This window comes from Vitis vinifera, chromosome 11 (assembly GCF_030704535.1).
Source record: "Vitis vinifera cultivar Pinot Noir 40024 chromosome 11, ASM3070453v1".
Classification (NCBI taxonomy): Eukaryota; Viridiplantae; Streptophyta; class Magnoliopsida; order Vitales; family Vitaceae; genus Vitis; species Vitis vinifera.
The window spans coordinates 3032672-3058430 of NC_081815.1; the positions used below are offsets into that span (position 1 = coordinate 3032672).

Genomic DNA, 25759 nt, shown 5'->3' on the forward strand with positions numbered 1-25759 from the left:
AGGTCTGAGCTACTCGCCAAGTGGTGGGTCCCAGTCAGATGTCCACGTCATCCTCAACTATCTACCCGCACGCGTCGCCGCGCCAGCTCAGATGCAGGTGGTAAACGGTCAAAACTCCCAGTCTTATTTACCATGGACGCGCCCACAGGGATTAGCACTCATCGCCCACTGTTAAACCACCCCACCAAAGCTTTAAAAGGAGCTACAGCCACCCCAAAATCAAACCCAAGCAGCCATGAATTCTCAGCACCCAGATGGCTCTGTCTTCTCCAACATCGTTCGTGCTCCTGAGGATCCCATTCTTGGGGTACTTTTTCTCTTTCTTGATTGTGATCCCTCTTGATTTATCTTCCACAATTTGTTTTAGTTATTGTTGTGTGATCTTTAAACCCGTGTTATTTACTGTGTTTTTGAAGGGTTTGATTAGTGTAATTTATTGGGTTTATGTCTCTCTTCATGGGTCTAGTCTTGAATTTGATCAGCTTTTCTCATTTGATTTATATTGTTTGATCCAGAGGAAGCGTGAAAAAAAAAAAAAAATCCCCATTTTTGTGATCCCGAATTAGTGACGAGTCTGAATAGCTTATAACTAATGGGATTAATACAGAACATGCCCATTTTAGATTTATGGTGCTGAGTTTTTATAGACTAGGCGACTTAAGTTGAATCAAAATGTGACGAACACTTTGACTGGTTGGCTTGGATGTATTTCTGGTATTTCTAGAAATCGATTTTATTGTTTTATAATTTTTCTGTGTTCTGTTTCAACAAACAGGTCACTGTTGCTTATAACAAGGATACCAGCCCAATCAAGTTGAATTTGGGTGTGGGTGCTTATCGAACAGAGGTGGGTTTCAAGGATACGTTGTGTCAGTCTGATTAAAAAAAAAAATTGTACAAACCCCAGTCAGTTTCATTTACGACTTGTATGTATCCGCAATTGTATGAGTAATCACACATAGCTGATAGCACTGAGCATTGTGGTAATGCATTGCGACCCATATATTTAAATTTTGTATGTTTCTGATGGAAACTTTGTGATGCTAACCTGTTTATGATAAATAGGAAGGAAAACCCCTTGTTTTGAATGTAGTGAGACGAGCCGAACAGCTGTTGGTTAATGACCCGTAAGCTATTCAAACATGGGAGTTTCTTTTTGTACGTTTACATGATGAGTAGTTGTTGATCACTGCTTTGTGCATCTTTTAGGTCCCGGGTCAAAGAGTACCTTCCCATTGTTGGACTGGCAGAGTTCAATAAATTGAGCGCTAAACTCATTTTTGGTGCTGACAGGTATGAAACTTTCTAATCTGAGGAAATAAGGGACTTGGTGCTTTGTATTCAGTAGCATAAAAAATATGCTATATAGATTTTGTGTTGAATTGTAAGGTTAAAGCGTTGCATTATTCTTCTGGACTTCCTGATATGATTGTTTGGAGTTTATTAAAGTATTGTGCTTTATCTGGCAACAGCCCGGCTATCCAAGAAAATAGAGTAGCTACTGTCCAGGGTTTGTCTGGTACTGGTTCACTGAGAATTGGAGCTGAGTTTCTGGCAAGGCATTACTACCAGGTAAAAAGCTTACAATCTGTTGTGTTTCTTCTTCATAATTCATAACAGTTTGAAGAAAACTCAAATTTACTCATCTACCTTGTTTTTCCAGCATACAATTTACATTCCAGTGCCAACATGGGGAAACCATCCAAAAATTTTCACCATAGCGGGGTTGTCTGTGAAGACTTACCGCTACTATGACCCAGAAACACGTGGGCTAGACTTCAAAGGTTTGCACTCTAATTTCACCATAGCATTGAAATTTCATTATGCTTTACTCCCAATCAGTAATTTGTGTTAGCAATCACTAACAAGGTAATTTTAGGTTTCTATATCTTTGGTTTCTAAGTGATCTTATTTTTCTACTTCATTTTCATTCTTGAGCCTTTTCAGTTCTTGCATCTTGATGCTTTATTTATAATATATTTGTTGATAAATTCCTGGTTGGAATTTGTCCCAGTGTTTCTCTGTGTAAGAATTACCCAAAACCAAAACACAAAAAAAATTCGGTGACATTTATTCATTGGTTGCAAACAGGACTGTTGGAGGACCTTGGTGCAGCGCCAACAGGAGCAATTGTGCTTCTTCATGCATGTGCTCATAACCCCACTGGTGTTGATCCAACTCTTGAGCAGTGGGAGCAGATCAGACAGTTGATGAGATCAAAAGGGTTGTTACCTTTTTTTGACAGTGCTTATCAGGTAACAGACAGACCTGTGAACAAAACAGGTTGTGATTGTGATGGAATACCTGAAAATTCAGAGAATAATGAAATATTTCTTCAATAGCCTTTTCTATATGTACAATCTGTTTAATCTAGAGAATCTGGTCATTGTAGGGATTTGCAAGTGGTAGTTTGGATGCAGATGCCCAGTCTGTTCGAATGTTTGTTGCAGATGGTGGTGAATGCCTTGCAGCTCAGAGTTATGCAAAAAACATGGGACTCTATGGGGAACGTGTTGGTGCCCTTAGCATTGTAAGATAATAACATTATTTATCTGATTTCCACTGCTTAGTAGTTATCTAAGACTCAATTTTTACCATGTATGAATTAGTAGATACTCAAAGTTTGATTGAAAATGATTTTTGACTTGCAAGAGAAATTTGATAGCAGAAAGCTTGTGAAAAAAACTCATCTCTCCTTACGTATATCTTCAGTTGCCTTCAAACTCTAATCAGATGAAAACCTACATGTTCACCTTTGTAGATTTTAATTTTTCAGTTAGGTTAATATTGGAAACAGGATAGGACAGTCTTTTAATTGTATTAAGCAGCCATTTATTCTGGGTGTGGAAAGTAATGCAGACATCCCCTGTGGTGGTCGGTGCTATTTTAGAAACTACAGCTGATGTTGAAATAAAAATGACACCCAGAAATAATTGGAAAGAAGAGGGAAAAAACCACTGGGGAAGAGCTAATGAATGGCATTTCTAAGGCCAGCGGAAGCTCCACCTAAATCATTCTTCTATAAATATATTGCCTGATTAAACTTTGGTTTTACAGGTCTGCAAGGCAGCAGACGTGGCAAGCAGGGTTGAGAGCCAGCTGAAACTTGTGATCAGGCCCATGTATTCCAATCCCCCTATTCATGGTGCATCTATTGTGGCTACAATCCTCAAGGACAGGTATAAATTTGTTCAACCTTAGAGTTTATGTAATATGAATCCAACATGAAGTTGTACTGAAATTCCACTATAGATGGATGTCAGAGTAAAGACTACAAACTGAAAGTAAGGGTTTCTCATACTGTATGCAATTGAAAGAAAGCAGAATCAGAATATAGTTAATTTAGGAGAATGTACTGGATTACTTTGAGTCAGTAAGCTGGTGTATAATTTTTATGATTTCTTGGATCTCCATATCTAGAATAAGTACTCAGATATTATGGTTTTTGAAAGAAGATTTTGTTTTTTATGGACCCTGTATCTTTAAGTCCTGGTCCTAGGTTTGATTATATTTTCCTGCAGTGATATGTATAATGAATGGACTCTGGAGCTAAAAGCAATGGCGGACCGGATTATCAGCATGCGTCAACTACTGTTTGATACTTTACGTGATAGAGGTAAGCCAGTCTAGAATCATCTTCAGCTTGGTTATCTTCTTCATGTTGCTTTCTTATCCTTTGCTATATTTTTCCTACACACAATTAGTGTTGTGGGTTTGAGTTCCAGTCAACCCCAATCTTATTGCATAATTTGCATTATTTGGCAAAACCGTGTTCATAAGTCCACTGCCTTTTTATTGCATTATTTGGCAAAGCCATGTTCATAAGCTTTAGTGTCAAGTAGGAGTTTCTTTTTTGGGGTTGCAATAGGGATTTCTTTTTTCTCTTGCGTCTCAGTGTCTCAGTTTCTTTTGTGGCAGTTTGTTGTTAGGGTGGTGGGTTTTTCTTCTCTTTTCTCCTGCTTGCTGATCGGCCCTATTTGTATGCTTCGAGTGTACTTTGTTGTGCTTTTAATATATCTTGCTTATTTACCTATCAAAAAAAAAAAGAAAAAAAAAAGCTTTGTCTTCTTGTTGCATTATTTGGCAAAGCCATGTTCATAAACTTTATGCCTTCTTTCCATTTTCTTCCCTTCCTCTCATTCAGATATCTATAACCTCTGACTGCTAACAAACTTGGTAGAATGCCTTTTCCCTGCAGAGGGAGTATGAGTTCTAGTGAATAAATTATACTTTTTCAGTTGCACATGACTGCAAAGTTCTCCATTCCTTATATTTCTATGTTAGTGAAGTTGACTATTTTTTGTACCTCCTCTTCTTTTGTGGTTGTTCATGTACTTTGAATGAATTTCCATGTTAATAATTGTGTTTGATTAAGAATTGTGTTTGGATTTATTTCTCTTTCCTATTTGGCAGGCACCCCTGGCGACTGGAGTCACATTATAAAGCAAATTGGAATGTTCACTTTCACAGGGCTGAATACTGAGCAAGTCGCCTTCATGACCAAGGAATATCACATCTACATGACATCTGATGGGTAAGAGGATCTATTCCTTACACAATCATAAGGAAGCCTAGGTCCTTAATTACAGAATGGATCTTAATCTGTGTTTCTTCTAAAATAATTTCTTGGCTGAATATCGACTTCGGAGGGTTTACCTTATGAAGAAAATTTAGTCTTGACCGTTTTCCTTTATGACGAAAATCTTGGTGTCTAATGGAGTAACTAGTGGTTTATATCTGTATTCAACATAGTTTCCATTGCCTTGGGCCTTCAGCCAAGTCATCACTAATGGAGGGAGGCTCTGCCACTGTTCTGTGCCCAAAATCTGTCCTCATTTACACTTGTTTTTCTTGTATCTTCATATTCTCCAATTTCTGGTTCCTTTTCTTGTTCAGCTCCATTGATACCATTTCCCTTACCTCAACCTCATTCCTTTCTTATTTTGTAAATTGTTTGTCTGTATGCTGATGTAGACTACATAAGATTGGTGCTACCCTTTTCTATTCTGACAAACCAAAGGGATGAAATATGAACTTTGTATAGCAACTAGTTGCTATCCTTGAACTTGCTATATGCTGCCTGCTGGATTTAAAAGCTTTCCTTTTACTTTTTTTTGTACAGGAGGATTAGTATGGCCGGCCTTAGTTCGAGGACGGTCCCTCACCTTGCTGATGCTATACATGCTGCTGTTACCCGAATTCCCTAGGTTATCAGCTTTTAACTTTATGTGTTGAGGCTTTCAGGTTTTCCTGCTTCCTATAACAAAAAAAATACAATGTTGCATAGAAAGCATGAAATAAGGTTTTTGGATTGAGACAGATTTCTAATGCTTTGAATCCTTAAAGTTCCCCTTGAATCAGTATGGATTTTCTGGACCAAGGTATAATGTTTTGTCCAGTGGAACTTATTTCAGTGACTGATTATGAAGCATGTGCCCATGAGAGGAAGGTTGAAAAAAGAGTTAACAAATTTCTTTCTTGTAAGAACTCCTTTTAGTTTTTCTTAGGAAAAATGTTATGGAATAAAAGGTTATGTTCTCATGCTAATGGCTAATGATGCTGCTAAGTGTGATGTTGATTTGAAGTATTTCCATCCAGCTGAAAAAACCAGTAAGGAACCCTAAATATGATGGGTGGGAATATGATTGGTCTTGAACAAGCTCAGCCAACTCTTTCTTCTGAATCCTCAACCTCTAGAACTATGGTAACCAAAATTCCTCTGGGTCATTGGAATAGAGAATGGGAATGAGAAATCAATTTTATTTTAATTAATATTTGGATTATTTTTTTAGAATGGGAATAGAAATAAAAAAATTCATTGTTATAAAAATCAAATCCCACTTTGAAAAAGATTTTGATTTTTTTTTTTTTATATATGAGATTGTGATTCATCCCATTATCATCCTATTTCCATTCCTTTTCTCGTAACCTAAATGCAATTTAGATTGCATTTAATTTGTGGGAATAGGGATAAGAATAAAAATAGGATGGGAATGAAGGTAAATTATAATTTTATAAAAAAGAGATAAATCAAAATATGAGAGTGAAATTTGATTTTTATACCGGTGAGTTTTTTATTTCTATTCTCGTTCTAAAAACAACAATTCAAATACTTTAATGCATGAGAAATGGAATTGATTTCACATTCTTATTCTTTATTCCATCGTTTTAAAGATAGTCTTAGGGGAAGGATAACTCCACCTTGGAGTAAAAGATTTTTTCAACAACTTCCCGTCCTTGGTAGCTGCTAACACCAACCTACCATTCCACCATGTGAACCTCACTTGGCTTCCAAGCCTTTTTAGAAAACACTAAGGTCATGTTTGGCACATGGAAATGAGCCATGAGAAATGAGAATGAATATTTTGTTTTTATTTTTATTTTTTATTATTTGGAGACTTCTATTCTTATATTTGAATGTACTTAGGATTGTAAGGTTGGAATGATTTTTTATTTTCATTCTAATGTTGGGTAGCAATGAAAACAAAGATAATAGTATGCATAAATATAATTTAAAATGATTTTTTATTTTTATTTTAAAAACTCTTAAATTACACATAGTTTAAAATATTTTTTTAAATAGTTTAAAATATTTTTTTTTGTTTTCAATTTAAATAAAACCACAAAATGTAAATAAAGTAGAACAAGATATCTTTTTTTATTTTCATTCTCTTTTTACCACCTAATAATAATAATAATAATAAATTATATATGATATTCCTTTGGATCATGTGTTTTTATGAATTTCTTTTAACTTACCATGAAAAAAAATTATTAATTTTTAAAAAATAAATAAATTCAATAATTGATTCAATTAGTATTTAAAATTCACGGAACTCGAAACCAGTCAAAAGTTATAAATCCAAATTCATTTTAAATAACTTTGCTAATTTTTTTTACATATGAGACTTTGTGAATTTTTTCACTTGATAAATAAACTTCAAATGAAGTAAAACCTAATCACTAATGAGTTTAGTGATTTTTAAAAATAATTCAAAATCCAAATAAAGATCCAATAAATATAGAAATTTATGAATAAAAATTACTCTAGAGTGACTATTATTTTTCCTTTATATGAAATAATATTTTTTTCACTAGAGTAATAAATTTCAAATCAAACGAACTGCTGTTGAATATATTAACGAGTTTAATAATTATTATTTAAAATAAAATAGTTTTAATTATTATTATTATTTATTTTTAACAAAATACATTAATAATGCTTTTTTGGAATGTTAATATCCATATTTTTATAATATTTATATAAAAATATAATTTATGGTTTTACTATAATATTAATATTCATATTTTTATTAAAGAAATTATTTATATTTTATATTTATAATTATAAAATAATTTTCATTTTTAACAAGATTTGAATTATTATATTATATAAATTAAATTTACAAATTTTTATAAAATCAAAATAAAAAAATATTTAAAAAAAAAAAAAAAAAAACCTATCCATGCAAGTTTTTTACTTTTTATTTTTTGAAAAATATTTAAAAAGAAATTATGTCAAAATGAATTAGAATAACTCCTATTAGAAATCAATTTAAATCTCACTTTTTAAGTAAGATTTCATTCTAATCGAAATCATTTTTTATTTAATTCTTGTTAAAGTTTAAGTTATCTAAAGACGAGAATCGATGAAAAAATGAATGGAATTTTCATTCCTATTCTTTATTCCTGTATACCAAATATGACCTAGTATCAGGCAACTTTGCAAATGTTCTACATGGAGCAAGGATTCAAGTGCCCCTCATACCCAATACCTTCCAATTGTCTGCAACCCAGGAGGGGAAAAGAGACACTCAAGCATGGGTTATGTTTAGTTTTCTTCATGGATCTAAGCTGATACAGATTCATACATGGATTGAAGAATGCCTATTTAGCTGTATTTCTTTGTTTTGCAACCCAAAAAACAGAAGATGTAAAACATACAAAGAAGTCTGGTGAGAGGAGTAAACTGTTTCTTCAGAGAAAAAAACATTACAGTAACTGCAACTATGACTCAACAAAGGATGTGGCCTGAAGCACATCCTGGATGCATCAAATCCAAGGGTTAAATGCTTATGCTTCCCTATCCATAATGGGAAGGAAGAACAGTATGAATGACAAAACAATAGAATATTTACATTTGATGAGTTGAACCTCTTTCACTATTTGAGCCTTCCTCTGTATCCTTGTTCTTTTTGTTTATCTTTTTCTCCATAGTTATCATCCTCAATGGCGAGATGTTGGACTTCTTAGGCCACCGAGGTTCTCGAGCTTGTCTAGATAGGAATTGCTTTTCTTATGGATTGCAACTTTATTAAGTTTACCTGCAAGCATGCCACTGTCATCTTTCAAGTCATCTGAGTTTCCTGAGGAGCTTCTACCTGGCTCAGTATCTCCCATCAAATGCCAACCCATGAAATCAGATAATGTCATAGAAGTCGGTGTCTGTGTCTCTGTTGGATTCTTCTCTGTCTCTTCCCTGGTTGAGCCTGTCAATGGCAAGCAGACTGCTGAGGGCTTCCTGCCAGTTTGTGCCAGTGATGGATTTTGAGCAAGAGAGTCTGCATACATTACATCTTCAATACGAGACATGACCGTGAAGGCCAAGCTTTCTAGTATCCTTGAATAGCTCTCTAGGATAGACTGTCCCACATCCTGTTTAATTCAGTAACAAAAGAGATATCTGTTGAATAAATTTCTGGAGGAGAAAAGGTCAAGTTTCATTTCTACTTGTCCTTACCCGGTTAAACTGGATCTTGCTCGTATCCAGCTGAGATTGAGCAAGTCCTGGGAACCGCTGTTTGAGTAGGAGTAAGATGGTCTCTGCTCTTTCTTCAAAGAGTTCCCTCTTCTCCAAGCTCACAGCTGAACCCCAGGTGGACTTTCCATCCTTGTGGTTCATCTTCCTCTTCCAAATCACAATAGAGGCCTCTATCTTGTTTTTAAATTCAAGCACTTTATGATCTGTGGACAAGTCCATGGTTGAGAGCAATTGCTCAGGATCAAAGAATTCAACTGTAATACTCTTATAGATTGAGTCACCAAGGCTTGCTCTACCATTCTGCCAAAACATAATGGAGAAAAATGAGGAAATGTACCAAATGTCTGAAGGAGTAAACAAGGAAACATTATATCTCTTATACCTTTGGAAGGGATTCAATGTAGTCATCAGGGACTTCCATTTCTGATAGTAACTGAGCATTTATGGCCATGGCTGCTTTTAGCACTTGGTTTACAGATTCCTTCTGAAATTGCAGCCATTTTCGGGAAGCATCTGATAGCCCATTGGGAGGAACCTTGGGTCTGGGTAGCCACCATTTGTCATCCTCTCTACTCCCTGCATCCTCCGCATCTCTGGACACATACCAGAACTCATTCGGGCCTTTGAAGTTATCCAGGTGCTCCTATTCATTGTAATCTGATTAGAGAACAATGTTCCCATCCTATCTAGATAAATAGCAGAACAACATCGGTACTCACAATAAGCATAGCATCCAGTTTGCGCAGCGCTGGGATGTTCATAAGCAGATCCTTTCTTTGCCGTGACACCATTACCTATTCAGCCAGGAAACAGTACAAGGTATAATGTGCTAATCCTAAATCCAGATGTGGGGCGAAATGGGTCTTAGTTTTTTTAGTTTTTTGAGTTATATGAGTTCTAGAAAGTTGAATTTTCACCTCCATGGTAGTTCCATCCTTGGCTGTCTGTTGAGAAGGGACAAGTTCGACAATATAATCAGCTACAGATAGAAGCAAATCAATGTCTTTCCTCCACATGGCTTTCCTCTCTGCAGACATAGGCTCTAGTTTCCATTGTTCTCCAAAAACCGAAGCTGCATTGTGTTAGGAAAAAGGAGAGAACTGGGTTAGAACTTTTTATCACTGGGAAACCACTGTTTTTTCTCAATGCTAACCACTTCTACAACCATGAAGATACCAGCAAGATTTGTAATGGCATTAGACAAGGCCAAAGCTGAAGAAACACCCGTCCCTCGACCTGACATATCTTCCCCCAAAAGCAGCTTGGCGAATCTTTCCCTAATCTGCTCCACCTCTGTAACAAAGGCCAAGAGAAGATTCAGACTCTTACCTCTCTCAACAAGCTGGCTAGAGAAGAAATTTTTTTTCCTGCAATGTACCTTGTGAATGTGAAGCACCAGGCCGCAAGCTCGAGTGTGAAGGTTGAGCTGAATTACTAGATTGAGCCGAATTACTGGATTGAGCTGAATTACTGGATTGGTGAAGGGAAAATCCAGTCTGGTGGAGTTCCAATGGCCGGTCACCTGCAGTTTTCGACCCTTGACTTCTAAATTGTACCCTATCATCCCCAGCTCCTCCATCATCATTTTCAAGTAAAAGGCTGCGTACGTGTCGACCAGGACTCTCTAACATCTTTTTGAAGCGGAAAGATTTCGATTTCTGAATGCCGTCCAGGGCTCGAGCCATCATAAACTCGAGGTATATTTTTTGTTTCCCTTATTTTCCTCCCTCAAACACAAAAGCCTTCACAATAGTTTAGAGGCTTTAGCCCCTTTAGCCATTGAAACTAAATGATGGTTGAAGGAAGAAAAAGGGAGAAAGAAGAAAAACCCTTCTCCCAGAACAAAGCTCGGAGATGAAAAGGAAAAGGGTTTTTCTGGTTTGTAGAGATTCCGTTTTTCTTCGAGCCTGCAGGGGAATGAAAGAAAAGGGGAGGTTGGTGTTAAGGAAAGGGGATAGGGGAGTATTCTTGGTAGGTTTGTTTTGAGGCTTTTCAGGAATGAACGGTTTTGTTTTGATTTTGAGGGTCAATGCTGCCAAAAAGCCCGGGAAAGACAAAGAAACCTAACTAACCTCGTCATCTGGCACCACTAGCTTTCGGTCCGTTCGCATTTAGAGGAAACTTCCAAGAGCCAAACCAAATTTTCTATTTTTTTTTTTTTCTTCTTTCCATGAAGAATTTAAACTTCAACAGATATTTTAGAAAATCCAATTTTAAAATTGGATTTTTGTGGTATATGTTATTCACACTCTTTGTGTATCAGGCGAAACCCACTGCATAAATCTGGTACCTTGCCCAAATAAGTTAGTTCATCATAGTTGATGGGCATGATGAGTAAAAGGCTTGAACAAGACTCTCTGGTCATGTTTGGTTCCCGGGAAATTTGGGGGAGAATGCAAAGAAAAAAAATACAGAGAGAAAAAGTGAAGTGAAAAAAAAGTTTTAAAATCAATAAATTATTTTTATATATTACTTTATATCCATTTCACTTATTTAATTCTTTGATATAAAAATTAAATAATTTGAAAATACATGAGTTTCTAATTATTTTAAATTATATTTGATTTTTTTTTTTTCATAGTTCAATTAAACATGAGAAATTTATTTTTATTAAAAAAAATAAAGAAATATAATTGAACTATGAAAATGGCTGCCACATGAATGTTGGATTAGCCAAAAGTGTATGTCAAGAACAATGGAAAGGTAAGGAATCCTTGATGTTGGATATTCAACTAGAATAGATCTGTGGATAAATGGGTGCTCACATGTCAATGTATCATCACCTTAAATCTTTCAAGTTGGAACTGCCAAAGATTTATATTACCCAGCTAGTGAGAGTTAGGAGTAGTTGGAATCACAGAACCTCTATTAAAATAAATAAATAAATAAATAAAAAAACCCAACACAACTCTTGGTTATACCAGTGAGAAAGAAAATTGATTAAAGATTTTCTTTTATTCAATCAATCAGAATGCTTATATAATTCAACATGACCTCTACAAATGACTTGAACATACTCTCAACTACTCTTTGCATCTGAAACCTCAAGAATGAAATCAAACAGCACCTCTACATTTAAGTTTGACATGTTCTACATCTCTCTTCATGTTGGAAGATGAAAGAAATATAAAACAAAAAACTACACACATATATACTTAAGAGCATGAGCACAGCAGAAGACATCAACTGTGACAATCTGCTACCTGCAACTTTTCAATAGATAGGATGAGGGACTTGAAAAGCTTACTGTAGCCCCAAAACCTGAGAATTTCTTCTTCTCTGTTCCCTTCCCAGGTGTTCCACATCCACTGAAATCAAGAACTCGCCTCTCCGTCTGTCCAAGTAAAAATGTAATGAAGTTTAAAAGTTGAATAATATTAAATGTTGTTCATGCTGCTGTTCATTGTGTGGCTATAAATTCTAACTATCACATACACATATATATGCTAAGGAAACAACCATTTCTTCAGATATGAACCCTTACCAAGACACCAGGAACCTTATTCTCCTGCTCATTATGAGGAAAATCATTGGTCTCTGGCGATGAACTTTGGTTACTAGAGAGTTTTGTTTTAGAGGGCATTTCAGGATCATCACTGGCCAAAATTTCTCGTGCATTGGTGAATGCAGCTGCAGTGTGTTCATTCATCTGTCTCATCAATCCTATGGCATCATAACTTCTCATCCCAGGACTCATGAAATATTCCAGGTCCTGAAAGAACATTTTGAATGTGAGATGAAAAGAAGTGAGAAAAAGAAAAAGGAAAAATACCATCCATACTTGGTCCAAGAGGGTCAAGTAAATGGAATTTAAAGCATTACAAAAATCTCAATGATTCTACAAGAAGTTATGAACAATATACAAACAAGCATCATGAGAACAGACATTACAACTAACCATAGCCAAGAGTCTGAAAGAAGTAAGTGAAAGAACATATACAATTACAGTTTGATGATTGATCCCTCAACATGCTTTAAAAATTGCTCAATTAGATGACCAGAATTCTCAAATGGGAATTTCAGGGTTCCAACCAGTCAAATATATTACCCATTACTTAGGGGTAAGGATTATGAGATGTGCCATGTCACATTGATACCATGCACGGAGATCCTAGAAGCATATTCTGCAAAAGTGACTGGAGCTTCATTTAGTCCAATTAGAGGGTACATATTTTGCAAATGAGTATGAGTGTGTAATTATAACAAGCAATGGTTATTCGAATGTACTTGAATCAAATAAATGCTCTCAAGAAACTGCACCAATGAATGGCAAGCATGATGCTCTTACAGTAGTTTTTAAGTTGTTTTTGGTGGTTTAAATTTCTCTGTAAAAGCATTTTCCTTTGTTATTCTTCCATTCTTTTCTTTTTAATTAAATTTGAGAATTAAGCTCTTTTTTATTTTTTATTAGTTGTGATAACTTTTACCACATCTCACTTTTCATATTTACTTTTACTCAGTTTGAACCTTGAACTCAGCTAGGAAGTGTCTCAAATTCAAGAATTGCAGTAGGAAAGGTTTTTTCTGGTTGCCTATCCCATCCCTTAAAAGAATTAGGGGCGAGTTTGACATTTTTCTAAACCCGGGGGTAGGATTCGAATATTACCTTCTCCCACCACACCCCGCCCCCAATTATATATATGCATATAAAATTAAAAAAATAAGTTATTTTAATTTTTTTTTATTTCCCCATTTTTAACACATAAAATAATAACACAATTATTTTTCAACAAAATAAGTTATAAAAAATTATAATGTTTATTTATTTATAAAATATATTTATTTTTAAAGTAATTAAAAAAATAAAATTAAAAGAAAATTCTTTTTTTAAGAAAACAATATATAATAATAAATTTTATGGCAATGTGTAATAATGTAATATAAACATGAATTTTGAAAGTGTATACTCAATATTAGTAGGGAGGTAAAATTTTGATTTATTGAATGTTAGTACTTTATACAAATTATATTCCAATAATTTCATTTAATACCAAAACAAAGACCAATATGGCTCCATGGCACTTGAGGAAGAAGGAAGGTCATTTAGATGCAGATGATATTTGTACTATGACTTGAAATTTATATAATATGGATTATCAGTACGAACATTTGGACCTCTTAAGAAAAATAATACATGTATGATAAAATTAGTAACCTTAGTCAATACTAAATATGCATTCATAACAAATAAAGTGAATATTGAATTGATAAAAATTTTAACATTCATCTTACTTTATGCTATTCTGAAACTAAACAGTTGATCCTGTTCCTCGGTTCTAAAATTGCAAATAAAGCAACTGTTTTGTAAGTTTATTGACAAAGGATTACCTATATACATTTGCACAAACTAAACAAAGTAAGCAACTAGTGGATGTTGGAATACCTCAGTTGTCACATCTGTATCAATTCTTGGTCCAGGGAGAAAAGAGTTCATAAACCAAGGAGACTTCCATGCTGATGGAGATTCAATTCCTCTTTTAATACCTGGGGTGTCACCAAATCTAGAACCCAAAAAAGTAATCAGCATATCATACCATAAACCAGAAATGAATCATCAGATTTAAGTTTTCAACTTTGGGCCATTGAGAAATCAAACACAAAGAGGAAAGATCAAGGGGCTATGTTGTTCAACAGCACATTTCCTAAAGCGTTACACCGAGGCTTGTAGGAATAAGAATAAAAAGGATTCTCCAATACACGAGGATCGCACACCATAGAGGAGAAAAATTGTATAATTGAATGATGTATTATTCATGATAATCAAGGAGCATATATGACTAAGTTCTGCAACAGAATCAATCTTAGATTAATACCAGACAAGCCAAACTGCAAGTTATGTTGCACGCATGCATTAACAATGTGCTAAAAGTTTGAAAACTGTTGATACATACAACTTCGCATGAATTGTACATGCATGAGTCATGCATGTACATGGCTCTTATGCCTGCATGGAATACGAATAAATAACCAGAGAGGCATGAGGAGTATTCTGCAGAATATATTTTACTATGAAACAGTTAGTAACCAGGAGAGCATTTAACACAGTATTTAATTCACAGAGCAGGCTCCACATAAAAGACAGTTGGTCTAGAAATCCAGTGAGATGCATGGAAAAGGCTAGGCCATCATGCTAGATGGTTAATATTTGATATCAAATCATGCATGTATCTGAAAACCCAGGTGCTTGCAGGCTGTATTCACAGCATCACTTCACTCAATATACAGAAAGATATTTTCATTCTATCACGTGCATATCCAACATACAACTGCAAAAACAGTGTGCTCCATCTATACACTGCATTTTTAAATTTCAAACCATATGGCACTTTACAACAAATTAGAAAGTTAAGTTAAAGTAGCTATTTCTATAATCCTTCAGCATATCTAACTTTTAGATGAATCAGGCGATTCTTCTGAAATCAAAAGAGTTGGAGGTATTACAGAATATCATCTTCCATTTGAATGGTTTTATGTAAAAAAAAATAAAAAAATACCAATAACACTTCATGCCAGCAAATTATATTTGGCTTCTTTGGCAACTCAACCTCATCTACTGCAGGTCCAGCTCTTCTTTTGCTGAAACAGCAGTTTTGCCCACATGAACAGTGTATGTTAAAAGTCAATTGTGCATCATGTTGAAAGACCATAATTAGCTTACTGTTATTTGAATAGGTTTCAACAATCCTTTCTTATTAGAAAGTTTCAAACATGTTTTTTTCATTTAATTTTTTCAAATGTAAAACTTAAATAAGATCTATATGTGCATGTTTATTGGGGAGTTCCAAGTTCCAAAACGACATTGTTGGAAATTAACCAGAGTGAATTTGAGGATGTTCTAGCATTGAAATTTCCTTAATAGCTGGTCAGCAAGAATAAACATATATGCTTGCAAGAAAAAACATACATGACACATAAAGACACAAACTTCACTACAGAAACCTAAAGCATCAAGTTTGAAAATCAATGGCCATTTGAAAATAAAACATAAAATGAAACCACAAAATTTCGGTGTGAAGATATGAATAAATCAGTAGTCCTGCATCGTGCAATCCTTTAGAGGAGGTTGGATAATAACATGCAAAGCACATTACAGAACCATAAATGAATATAACTTACATGTTAAAACTTTGAATATCACCATCACTCCCTGCATTTTCAAATGTAATTTCTAGCAAGTTTGATGATTGAGTGCATCGTGAAGATGTGACTGGAACTACATGCCTCTCATTTTTCTTTGCACAGACTGCAGAAGGGAGAAAGCTAGAAAGAGGCTGCTTCCCAGATGAAGATTCTAAAAGGCCACTCTGATTGGATGCAGTGTCCAACTTTCTAGAATCCTTTGTTCCAGAGCTTAAAGCTCCAGCACCCATGGCTCCACTTGTTTGATATTCATCTCTATCATGAGAGGAAATTAGCTGATCATTCTTGTTACATTCAACAAGAACTCCTGAATGCTGTAGAACCAGGAAAAAATTAAGCAACTGAAATCTACAAATAACAAAACAAGGCAAGCACCAGAGCAAAATCAGTGAACAAAGAAACTGGAGTCCAAGTTTGATACCAGGCTTACAAATTGCAAGACCAGTTCTCAATTAATTTATTTGGTGTTAAGAGAAGAAGATTGATACCAACTAGCTCTGCAAAATATATCTATAACAAATATTTGAACGATACATATACGATAGCTCAAGTGATAGTCAGATCCAATTGAATTGAAACAAAATGAGAAAGTGAAATTTAGCATGAAGTAATTCACCAGAAAGCATAAATAGTCACAATCATTTTGCCAACTTAAATATTTTTAGAAGTATGTAATAAAATTAAACAACGAAGTGTTGTAAGTCAAGTCATCTTGGAAAAGTCTCATGTTAAGCAAAATAAGGTATTGAAGCAGTGGAGCACAAAGGCTTCGATGCAGCATTAAGCCCAATTTAAAATTAACCATGCAGTAAGTCTGACTACCACAAACAGCAACATTTTTCAACAAATGCACAACAGTATTATTCCTGGTCTTGACATTGCATGTCAGTAAATATAAAGGGTGAAAAACCCAACTCACGGTTTGGGAAGTAGTATCCACCTCACACTTGGCCTTAGCACCAAAGACATTGGTCCCCTGCTTAACCTTGCCTTTCTCTGAAACTCTGCTCTCTGAATTTGCAATGCCCTCTTTCCCCTCTTCAAAAACATGATCTAAATTTACTTTCTTGTAATGAGGAGAAAGGGAATTCCTCTCTGTAGAAGATAAGGATGGATTGCAAGGCCCATTCTCATAAAAAATAACATCTAGAGAAGGAAAATCGTTGGCACAGAATAGGCCCAGCAGATTTGTCTCCCTCTCAGGGTTTTTCTCTCCTCTTGCTTGTTCAGAAGGTGACACAACTTCACGTGGTCGTTTTTTCAATATGGAAGGTGTTGATGTGAAGCTTTTAGCAGCATTCTTTAATATGGAATCTGGAGTACCGCCCCTACATGGTGAATCCTGTAAACTGCATGGTGTGGAGAAGTTCATTGAGGGTATCAATAGTTGACGAATCCCAAATGGACTATATTCTTGCTGCATATCACTACCAGATGCCATGAGATCACAGCTTACAAAGGGAATATCTAATCTTGGAAAACGAGGGGGCTCATAAAATAGAGCTCTTGAATTCTTTTCTTCTACGAGTACTGTGGTGTTGTTATCCATAGAGGGCTGGGCTTGTGTAGAATCTGAATTTTCTGAGCTTAACAGATCCACAGGAGCCAGCCCTGAAGCATCCTTTTTCCCATCTGACTTTAGATGCTGGCTTTTGTTGTCATCCATGGAGGGAAGGGTTCCCATAGATTCTGCATTTGCTAAACTAAATATATCTACAGGAACCAGTTTTGGAGCATTCTTTGCCTTATCTAGTTTCAGATGGTCACCTGCTTTATCTGTTTCACCGTCAGGAGAATCAATGTCAATGAAGTCATTGCAAGAACTTGTAAAGATCTCCAATTCCAGAGTTTGTCCTAAGACACTGCCCTGAGTGATATATGACTCCAAAGCTAAAGATCCAGTGGTTGCAGAGCTCTGCAAATCAGACTGGCAATGTAATGAACTTGTCCCCCCATCCGAGTCAATATTATTGGACAAATTTTCTGCATTTACACAACGAAAGTTTCCATGGATCACTGCTTCTGAGAGCGTAATCTCAGAGTAATCATTCTCAGATATCAATAGGTGCTCCAGTTTATCAGAATCAATAAGGATATTTTCTGTTGAAGTGGAAGATTTGAACCCAACAGAGCTTTGTAACAGAGTAGGTCCTGTGTCATGGCTTCCATTCAAACTGATGCAATATTGTGGTGTTCCAGAAAGTCCTGGTGACTCCCGTGACACATCTAACAAAGAGGCACCAGGTAATTCATGGGAACTAAATTGGCAATCCTTACTTTCAGAAGTTCCAATCTCACACAACAGTTGTTGGTCAAAAAAAGCATCCATGTGATGTATTTCTAGGACAGCAGATTCTTCCAGAGACGTGGAACATGATGTACCAAAATTATTGTGGTCCTTTCTTTCACTGGAATCCTCAGTCATCTTAAAATTCTCTGTTGCATTTATAGCCATATTTTCTGTATCAGGCTCAGATTGAGAGCAATTGATTACATTTGATCCCTGACTACATTCTGAAGTTTCTTCTGCTATTGCCACATATAATTGGCCAGTATCATCTCCATTGTTTTGCATCTTGAAAGAGGATGAAGGGTTTGGGTTTCCCACATAAGACAAACTTTGGAACTGTGCAAGTAAACCTGATGCCAAATAAGATTCCAACTTCTTTTTTACTGAGCTGTTCCAGTGATTTTTTATTGCATTGTCTGTCCTGATGGAAAACAAGAACACAGACATTTCAGAAATTATGCTTAATTTCGTAGAAAGGATATTTCCGAGTTCTGATGGGAAAATGGCAATTATATTCACTTAAAGGGCAGAGAGAAACAAACTCATCCAACCAGCAGATTAAAATAATACAGTTTGCAACGCAAAAAATGGATTGTATTAATTGGCTTTTGTTATTTTTCATTAAAATAATAAAGGAAGACCTACCTTCCAGGCAAGAATTTTGTTAACTCGGCCCACTTGTTCCCATAAATTTGATGAGCATGAATTAAAGCCAGTTCCTCTTCTTGAGTCCATGCTTCCTTGTTTATGGCAGGATTTAGATGATTGTGCCACCTGAAAGGAAGGATCAATCCATGCAAGTAGAAAAAGTAGCACATTCTCATCCTAACAAAGTGATCAAAAGCCAAAAGAAACATCATAGAATAATCATAGAGATGGCTATTAAAACACAGGACATTGTAAAAACTAGATCATTCATAGCCTTGGGTGCACATGTTTGGTATTTGTGTGTGCCTAATCATTAGATTCTTTTGAACCCCACACCCTATGACAAGAGCACATACAATTGTTGAAGTTTTTTATTTTGTTTTTCTAAAGGCTGGGGTAATTGAGTTTCCTATGTTACAAAACATATTTAACAGGGATACTTCACACATTTGTTATTGCTGAGCAGATTAATTATCCTATTAAAATCTAGCAAACAAGGTGTGTGTTGCTCTCTAGCTTTTAGGTATACCTTTCCATTATGTTTCTGAAAGTATGTTAGCCTGACGCTTATCTATACTTACTCATGCAGTTATCTCTAACATGGTTACTTCACACGTTTTAATGGGTTCATGTAACATAACTTTTGTAAAATCTCAAGTGATAATCCTCGACAGGGTAGGCATTTTTCGAGTGTAAAAGATTACTTATTAAGGATCTCAACCTTAGAGTATAAAATTCTCCAAGATATTAGCAACATCTTATTTGAAAGAAGGTAGCATTGTATGTTATTATATATGTGTCATAGAGAAGCTTCTTGCATGAGAGAGAGAGAGAGAGAGCAAAAAAATGACTTTTCTAAATTGTATGGCAACTCAATCTTATTTTCTATATTTCTTTCTTACATTTAAAAAAAACAATGTTTTCTTGCTAATGTTTGCATAAGCCCTGACGCTTTGGCATGATTGAGTATTTCTCACACATAAAGTATGATTGCATTTGCAAAGTTCCATTTCTAGTTCAAGAAAGTCTTAAAGTGAGATATGAAAAGGAAGTAAATGATTAAAAAGTTTCCTTTTATTGGTAACAAATGAATTTAAAAGGCAAAACAAATGCTAATAAGGCAATGAACCCAGTATAAACAACATAGAAAGAAACATCCCACGAAGGCAAACAAAAAGGTCTTGACAAGAGACAGCAAGCCATGCCTTGGGCCTGCACAAAGTTTTCCTTCTTGTTCTGGTTAACAAGTGAAAATTACAAATGACTTTATATGTCTTGCATAAATATATTAACTCCTCAAGAAAACTTGTTTGAACAAGCTCCAAAAGCACCCTAGAATTACAGAACTAAAAATGGAAATTCAAAGAGGTTTATAATCATACCTTTCCCGACATTGCTTTCCAATTCGTCCAGGTAATGCTTGTGCAATAGTTGACCACTTCTTTGGCCCATACTTATTCACTAACTCAATTATTATCTCATCCTCCTGTTTATAATATTAGAATCAACTGGTTATACCATTGTATCAATAAACACCAGCAACTTAGTTACAAGATATTAATTGCCCATGAAATAATGGTACTTTAGGCAAGGAATCTATAAAGCAGTCTGATGTACAAATGAATTCACCTCTTTAGACCATGGACCTTTGATGAGTTCAGGATTTAAGACTTTCTGCCACCTGTGCAAACACTGAACATCGGTCCGATCCTTGAAACATTCAGCTGCAAATTAGATGGTTTACATATTAAGGAAGTTTGTGAAATAACTTATCTCTGTTAAAACTCCCATTCCTTCTCCCACAGATTAACTCCATTATGATTGACTAAAGTAACTCCAAATTTTTTGAAATTTTACGATAGTGGGGAGAGAACATCAAAGTCACTTTATAACAAATAGCCTCAACTATATTGATAAGAAAACTCTTGGTGGTGTTTCATATTCAATAATCCATCTTGGATCTTATGAAATCCACCAGAAAAAGTTTGCTATGGTTTAGTTCCAACAGCTATGTAAGCCATGCACTAAATAATATCTGAAAGCCAGTGGAATGTGGGATAACATGATATGATTTTCAAATAAATAGGAAAACAGAAAAAGAAAATAAAGAAGGCCTTCCAAATTTCAGCTTGGAGTTGAAAATGCAATTAATTTACGTAAAAAGTAGAAATATAGCAGTTCCACTAAAAGTACCTATTTTTTTCCAATTTTTTCCTTTGAATCGTTGGACTGCCTTGCATAGTAACTCATCCTGAAAACAAGAAATCAAAAACTCCATTACTAAAATATGATTAATATTTAGGAAGATAAAGGTGTTCAGTCACCAATTTGATCCAAAAGTTTTAAGTTATAGGATAAAATTATATTTCAAGTCAACTTAGGTTAAAGCCCTAACAATTTGCCTCATGGACAGCCTCCTTTGGCTCATATTGACCCCATGTAGAAGCCCAGAGAAGGCTAGAAATGAAACAGAGTGCTTAGGCTTCAGCTCAAGGCAGATTGATATAAATTATTGGTCTATTACTTTAGTGCTTGAACTTTTGGGTCAAATTGGTAGCTTTTTAAAAAGAAAAACATGAAAAGGAAAAGATCACATTTTCTGAACACAATAATTTTTTTCAACTACAACAGGCATGGCAAAAATACTAGGCATGACACATGCTGTGCATGTGAAGTGTGAAGTGATTGGAAAAAGTTGTATGGCAAAACATAACAAAATAGAATGACAAGAAAAAGTAAAATAGCAAAGGGGGTTGCCAGTTACTAGATATCATTAGTGGGACCAAAAATGTATAATTATCATTTAAAAATAAAATAAAATTGAGGATAATCAAATAACAAAACTGGATAGTTAGGTTATTTAATAAGGGAAAGAGGATGGAAAATGATATGTAAGCATACGTGTATATAGATTAAGCATGGTGATAAATCCAGCCACAATTATTCAACATGCAATCATGAATTCTGATACCATGAAAGTCCATCAACTTTCATAGTTACTGCAAAAAGGAAAATAGAGACAGCTCCAGTTTCTTGTAAGGTAAAATCCTGATTTGGGTGAGAATAAAATGACCTATATCATCCATGAAAAGGTGAAAATTATGGACAGCCAAAAACATAATTGTAAAATAAAAAGGAATATTGCAGGAGCAACTTAATATCACAATCTTACTTGATATATTAATGGAAACAAGAGGAACAAAGAGATTTTGCTATGCTAACAATTGGCTGAGAAAAATTTAAGACAACCAAAATAAAGAGTGCATGTCATTTTAAGTCTGTGTCAATAAAAAATACCTCTTCAGCTGTCCACTGTCCCTTTGTTGATCGCCTTGTAGGGCCAGTAGTCCTCCTAAAATACAGTCATATAACAAGATAAATATTCATGGAGAGATTTAAGGCTTTGTTGTTGAGTTGAGTCACATAAATTGCAAGCAATATCATTTTAAAAAATTGAATATTTAAAACAACAAGAAGGAAATTTTGGCTATAGGATATTAACACTGCCAAAAAGAAACACAATAAAAAAATGCAAGTGCACACAATTATGGAAGTTTACCCATGCAAAGCCCTCATCTTTTGAAAACTATCACCATTCGCCTCAGAAGTAGAGACTAAGACTTCAGCTCTCTTGACCCCTGCTGTCATCATACTTGCCATTGTTCCTTGATAAATGGTTGAAACTGCATATCTTAATTGCTCTTTGATTACAACTCCCTCCAGAACAAGGTCCACAAAACATTATTGACCTACCCAAGAATGGCAGAAATTTCCTTCTCTGAGAAAAAACCATGCACTGGTGGAATGTTACACGAAATTATAATGCATAAAAATGATGAGCAGATAAAAGTGAAATACCTTTAGTGGGAACCAAAAACCGTTTTTGATCTTCCAAATACATTACTTGGTATTCCATTTTCAAACATAAACAGTTCTCTTCAACTAAATGAACTGAAATTTACCTCCATCTCCAAATCATTGAACATTGATTGTTTAAATTTCCTAATAGACTAGTAATTGATATCTTAAACAAAAAAAAAAAAAAAAACCGAGGATCCCTACTCCTGAGAGAATTCTACTCATCCCAAAATTGAGCTTAAGTTAAACAAAAAATGGGAAAAAAAAATCAAGAAACACTTACCCGGTTTCAATTGAAACAGCCAAGTTCATTTTTCTTACTAAAAGATTAGGTTGTGAATACTGGTCTAAAAATAAAAATTAAAAGTAAAAAATTAGACAATTAAAAGTATTTGCAGAAATACTAAATTCATAGAATAAGAAAGAAAATCCAATTCTCATAAAAATTGGATTATAGCACAAAGAACCCCATTTCATTCAACCAAAAAAAAAAGAAAGAAAGAAAGCAAGAAAGCAAGAAAAAGGTATATCCTCAATACTGAAGAGGATTACCACTCAAATTTTCCAACCATCTTAAAATTCTGCTCTTTCCCCAATTCTCATCCAACAAACTACATATTCAAAGAATTGAGTTTTGTTCCAAAAGCCCAAAATCACAGGAATGGAATTCAATAATCCCAAAACTAAAACAAATTATACTCAACACAGAAGCAAGACAGACATATAAGCAAAATCATCAAGAAAACTAAACAATAACTCACCAAACAGAGCTTCAATAAATTTGAGAGTACCAGTATGCAGAGAGTGGACACAAATTCCGTGCACGTTGCAGACAATATTGAATTTGCCTCTGAATTCTCCACAGAGACACAAAGTCCGTGCACAAGCCCAGAGATAAAATGTTTTAGAGAGAGAGAAACAAACGGTCGTCAGAAATTTGAAAAGTGAAAGGGCGGAGTGGGTACAGAAACCCTAAGCGTTAAAGATCGAGCAGGTTGGGGGTAGATGGAGGGTGGAGATTGGCGCAGTCGTTAATAAGAGCCAGAGATATCGGCCGTCGCTTTCATGGTCTTTATTTTTCCTCCACCCAAGTCCGCCTCTGTAATTTAAATCTCCAACGGTACGCCACCGGACACTGCCGCTCACGTGGCCTTCATATTTATCCATTTCTTGGTTTTTCTTCCTTCAAGCCCATAGAAAATAAAAATTTACCAATTTTTTTTATTAAGTAATTCCATATTAGTGGTGGATTAAATGTGAAAGAAAAAACAAAGTGTCATCAATAATAAAATTAAATTAAATTAAAAAATCATAATAAAAATTAACAAAAATATAAATAAAACAAAATCATACTTCCAAATGTTTTTTTTTTTCCATTCTAAAAAAATTTAAACTACTTTTAACATTTCTCTCAAAATTTCTCTTTTTCAATAATTCAAATTTGAATTAAATCATTTTTTGACCTTACAAAAACTAAGGCCCTATTTAATAACTATTTAAAAAAATAGTTTTAAGAACCAATTTTTTAAAGTTGTTTTACGATGTATTATAAAATAAAATCTATTTAAAAATTTAAAATATTTTAAAACTATTTTTAATATTTTTTTGAAATAATTTTTATATTTAATACTTTATTTTTAATCATTTTATGTATAATTATTTGTTAAAATAATCTTAAAAAAATAAAAATAATTAAAAGATATTTTCTAAAAATACCATGTTTTCTTATTAAACATATTTTCATTTTTTTTTTTTTTATAGAGAATAGAAAACTGTTTTATAAAACAATTTCCAAATAAACCCCCTGAGCATTAAATTTAATTATGATAAAAATGAAATAAAAATATTATAATTAAATAATAAAATACTACACTTAATTTCTTCTTTTTTTTTTCTTTTTTTCTATCAATAATTGTTGAATTATATTCAATGTCCTTGAACATTATGAACAAGCAATGAGTCACATATGATAGATTTAAATATTATATAAATGGTTAGTTGAGCAAATGGTCTTTTTTTTTTCTCTAGACACGTCATGATTTTTAAAATACTATTAACTTAAACAATTTCCAAGATTTATGTACTATGGTTTTAATTAAATGTTTGTCATATGCACCGACGACAGTGATCAAGAAAAATCCAAACATATTATACAATATGATATTGATCTAGATGATGAATAAGAAAGTTTATGTGATATAGGCTTTGAAATAACTTTTCTGTCTTCCACTCCATGAAGCAATCAATGTGAATTTTGAATATTGAAGAAATAATCAATGTGATGAGTTGGCTAATGCAACGTGCATTATGAAACATAATTATAACTTTTCTCCTATAAATTTGTATACTTTAATCATATTTTCCGTACTTTCATACATATATTTTTTAATAATAGCTATGTTTATCGGAGAAGTCATGTTATATTATTGCTTTATAGATTGCTAAATGGGATGACAATATAGATATTAAAATTTTTAGTGAAATAAATTATTACTAAATTATTTTCAAAAAAATGTGGTTTCTCAATTCGATAAAATTTGAAATCAACAAATAATAAGTCTTATAAATATTTGTCATGTGTCATGATATGTGACGAAATTTGAAATACTACAAAATTTAGTATTGCAAATAATATTTAAAAAATACAATTAATAATGGTTAAAATTTATATATTTTAAAACTTTTCTATGAAAAAAAAATGATTGGAATGAGCTGAATGTAACATACAAAAATACTTTATTAATTTTAAAATATTTTTTTATTTTTTATTTTTATTTTTTGCATATGTCATGATCACTAACTTACTTTTTATGGATGGTAAAGTGTAATTATAACCTCCTTTTTAGGGTTGGCAAAGTGCCATTATCTTTTTCTTTAATCCATACTCATTATGGTATTGTCATTGTTTTATTCTTTACTGCACTTTTGTCCACCATTTGTGAAGAACCTGCTGAAAGTTAAATGCTTACCTAACAAAGTTGGGAAATAATTTCAAATTTTGAATCTCACATGGCTGAAAGTGTTGAAAGATACAAAGTATAAAAAGGGTTTGATGATTGATC

General features: G+C 34.1%; 3 protein-coding genes across 10 annotated transcripts; 1 reads left to right on the forward strand and 2 right to left on the reverse strand.

Moving 5' to 3' along the window:
• Positions 1-134: 134 nt before the first annotated feature.
• Positions 135-5547, forward strand: LOC100268005 (aspartate aminotransferase, cytoplasmic). The gene is made up of 12 exons (XM_002284277.4): positions 135-307; positions 776-847; positions 1066-1127; positions 1210-1293; positions 1473-1572; positions 1664-1784; positions 2092-2255; positions 2393-2530; positions 3058-3179; positions 3522-3616; positions 4414-4534; positions 5123-5547. Exons 1-12 carry the CDS (start codon positions 236-238, stop codon positions 5205-5207), a joined length of 1236 nt encoding a protein of 411 aa, XP_002284313.1. The 5' UTR covers positions 135-235; the 3' UTR covers positions 5208-5547.
• Positions 5548-7959: 2412 nt separating this feature from the next.
• On the reverse strand, positions 7960-11140 carry LOC100260990 (rho guanine nucleotide exchange factor 8). Its single transcript, XM_010658008.3, has 7 exons — positions 10140-11140; positions 9938-10054; positions 9679-9833; positions 9481-9555; positions 9144-9404; positions 8741-9061; positions 7960-8655 (listed from the first exon to the last, which is right to left on the reverse strand). Exons 1-7 carry the CDS (start codon positions 10447-10449, stop codon positions 8227-8229), a joined length of 1668 nt encoding a protein of 555 aa, XP_010656310.1. The 5' UTR covers positions 10450-11140; the 3' UTR covers positions 7960-8226.
• Positions 11141-11685: 545 nt separating this feature from the next.
• On the reverse strand, positions 11686-23821 carry LOC100255911 (transcription factor MYB3R-1). 8 transcript variants are annotated; one of them, XM_010658013.3, is made up of 12 exons: positions 23459-23821; positions 22399-22617; positions 22137-22191; positions 21033-21090; positions 20469-20563; positions 20222-20325; positions 18837-18965; positions 16842-18612; positions 15878-16215; positions 14145-14262; positions 12246-12473; positions 11686-12095 (listed from the first exon to the last, which is right to left on the reverse strand). In XM_010658013.3, exons 2-12 carry the CDS (start codon positions 22497-22499, stop codon positions 11961-11963), a joined length of 3132 nt encoding a protein of 1043 aa, XP_010656315.1. In that variant the 5' UTR covers positions 22500-22617; positions 23459-23821; the 3' UTR covers positions 11686-11960. The 8 variants fall into 8 exon arrangements, with proteins under 8 accessions (XP_010656315.1, XP_059596800.1, XP_010656313.1 ...); XM_059740817.1 differs by having other exon boundaries at positions 16821-18612; positions 22399-22588; positions 23489-23820; XM_010658011.3 differs by having other exon boundaries at positions 16821-18612; positions 23489-23820.
• Between the last annotated feature and the right edge of the window lie 1938 nt (positions 23822-25759).

Coding starts and splice junctions, on each gene's coding strand:
- LOC100268005 (XM_002284277.4), top strand. CDS start 236: ATGAATTCTCAGCACCCAGATGGCTCTGTCTTCTCCAACATCGTTCGT. Junction 308..775: donor CTGAGGATCCCATTCTTGGG/GTACTTTTTCTC, acceptor TTCAACAAACAG/GTCACTGTTGCTTATAACAA. Junction 3,617..4,413: donor TGATACTTTACGTGATAGAG/GTAAGCCAGTCT, acceptor CCTATTTGGCAG/GCACCCCTGGCGACTGGAGT.
- LOC100260990 (XM_010658008.3), bottom strand. CDS start 10,449: ATGATGGCTCGAGCCCTGGACGGCATTCAGAAATCGAAATCTTTCCGC. Junction 9,405..9,480: donor AACTGGATGCTATGCTTATT/GTGAGTACCGAT, acceptor TACAATGAATAG/GAGCACCTGGATAACTTCAA. Junction 8,656..8,740: donor GCAAGATCCAGTTTAACCGG/GTAAGGACAAGT, acceptor TGAATTAAACAG/GATGTGGGACAGTCTATCCT.
- LOC100255911 (XM_059740817.1), bottom strand. CDS start 22,499: ATGGCAAGTATGATGACAGCAGGGGTCAAGAGAGCTGAAGTCTTAGTC. Junction 18,613..18,836: donor ACAAAATTCTTGCCTGGAAG/GTAGGTCTTCCT, acceptor GTTTTCCATCAG/GACAGACAATGCAATAAAAA. Junction 12,474..14,144: donor ATACAGATGTGACAACTGAG/GTATTCCAACAT, acceptor ATGTTCTTTCAG/GACCTGGAATATTTCATGAG.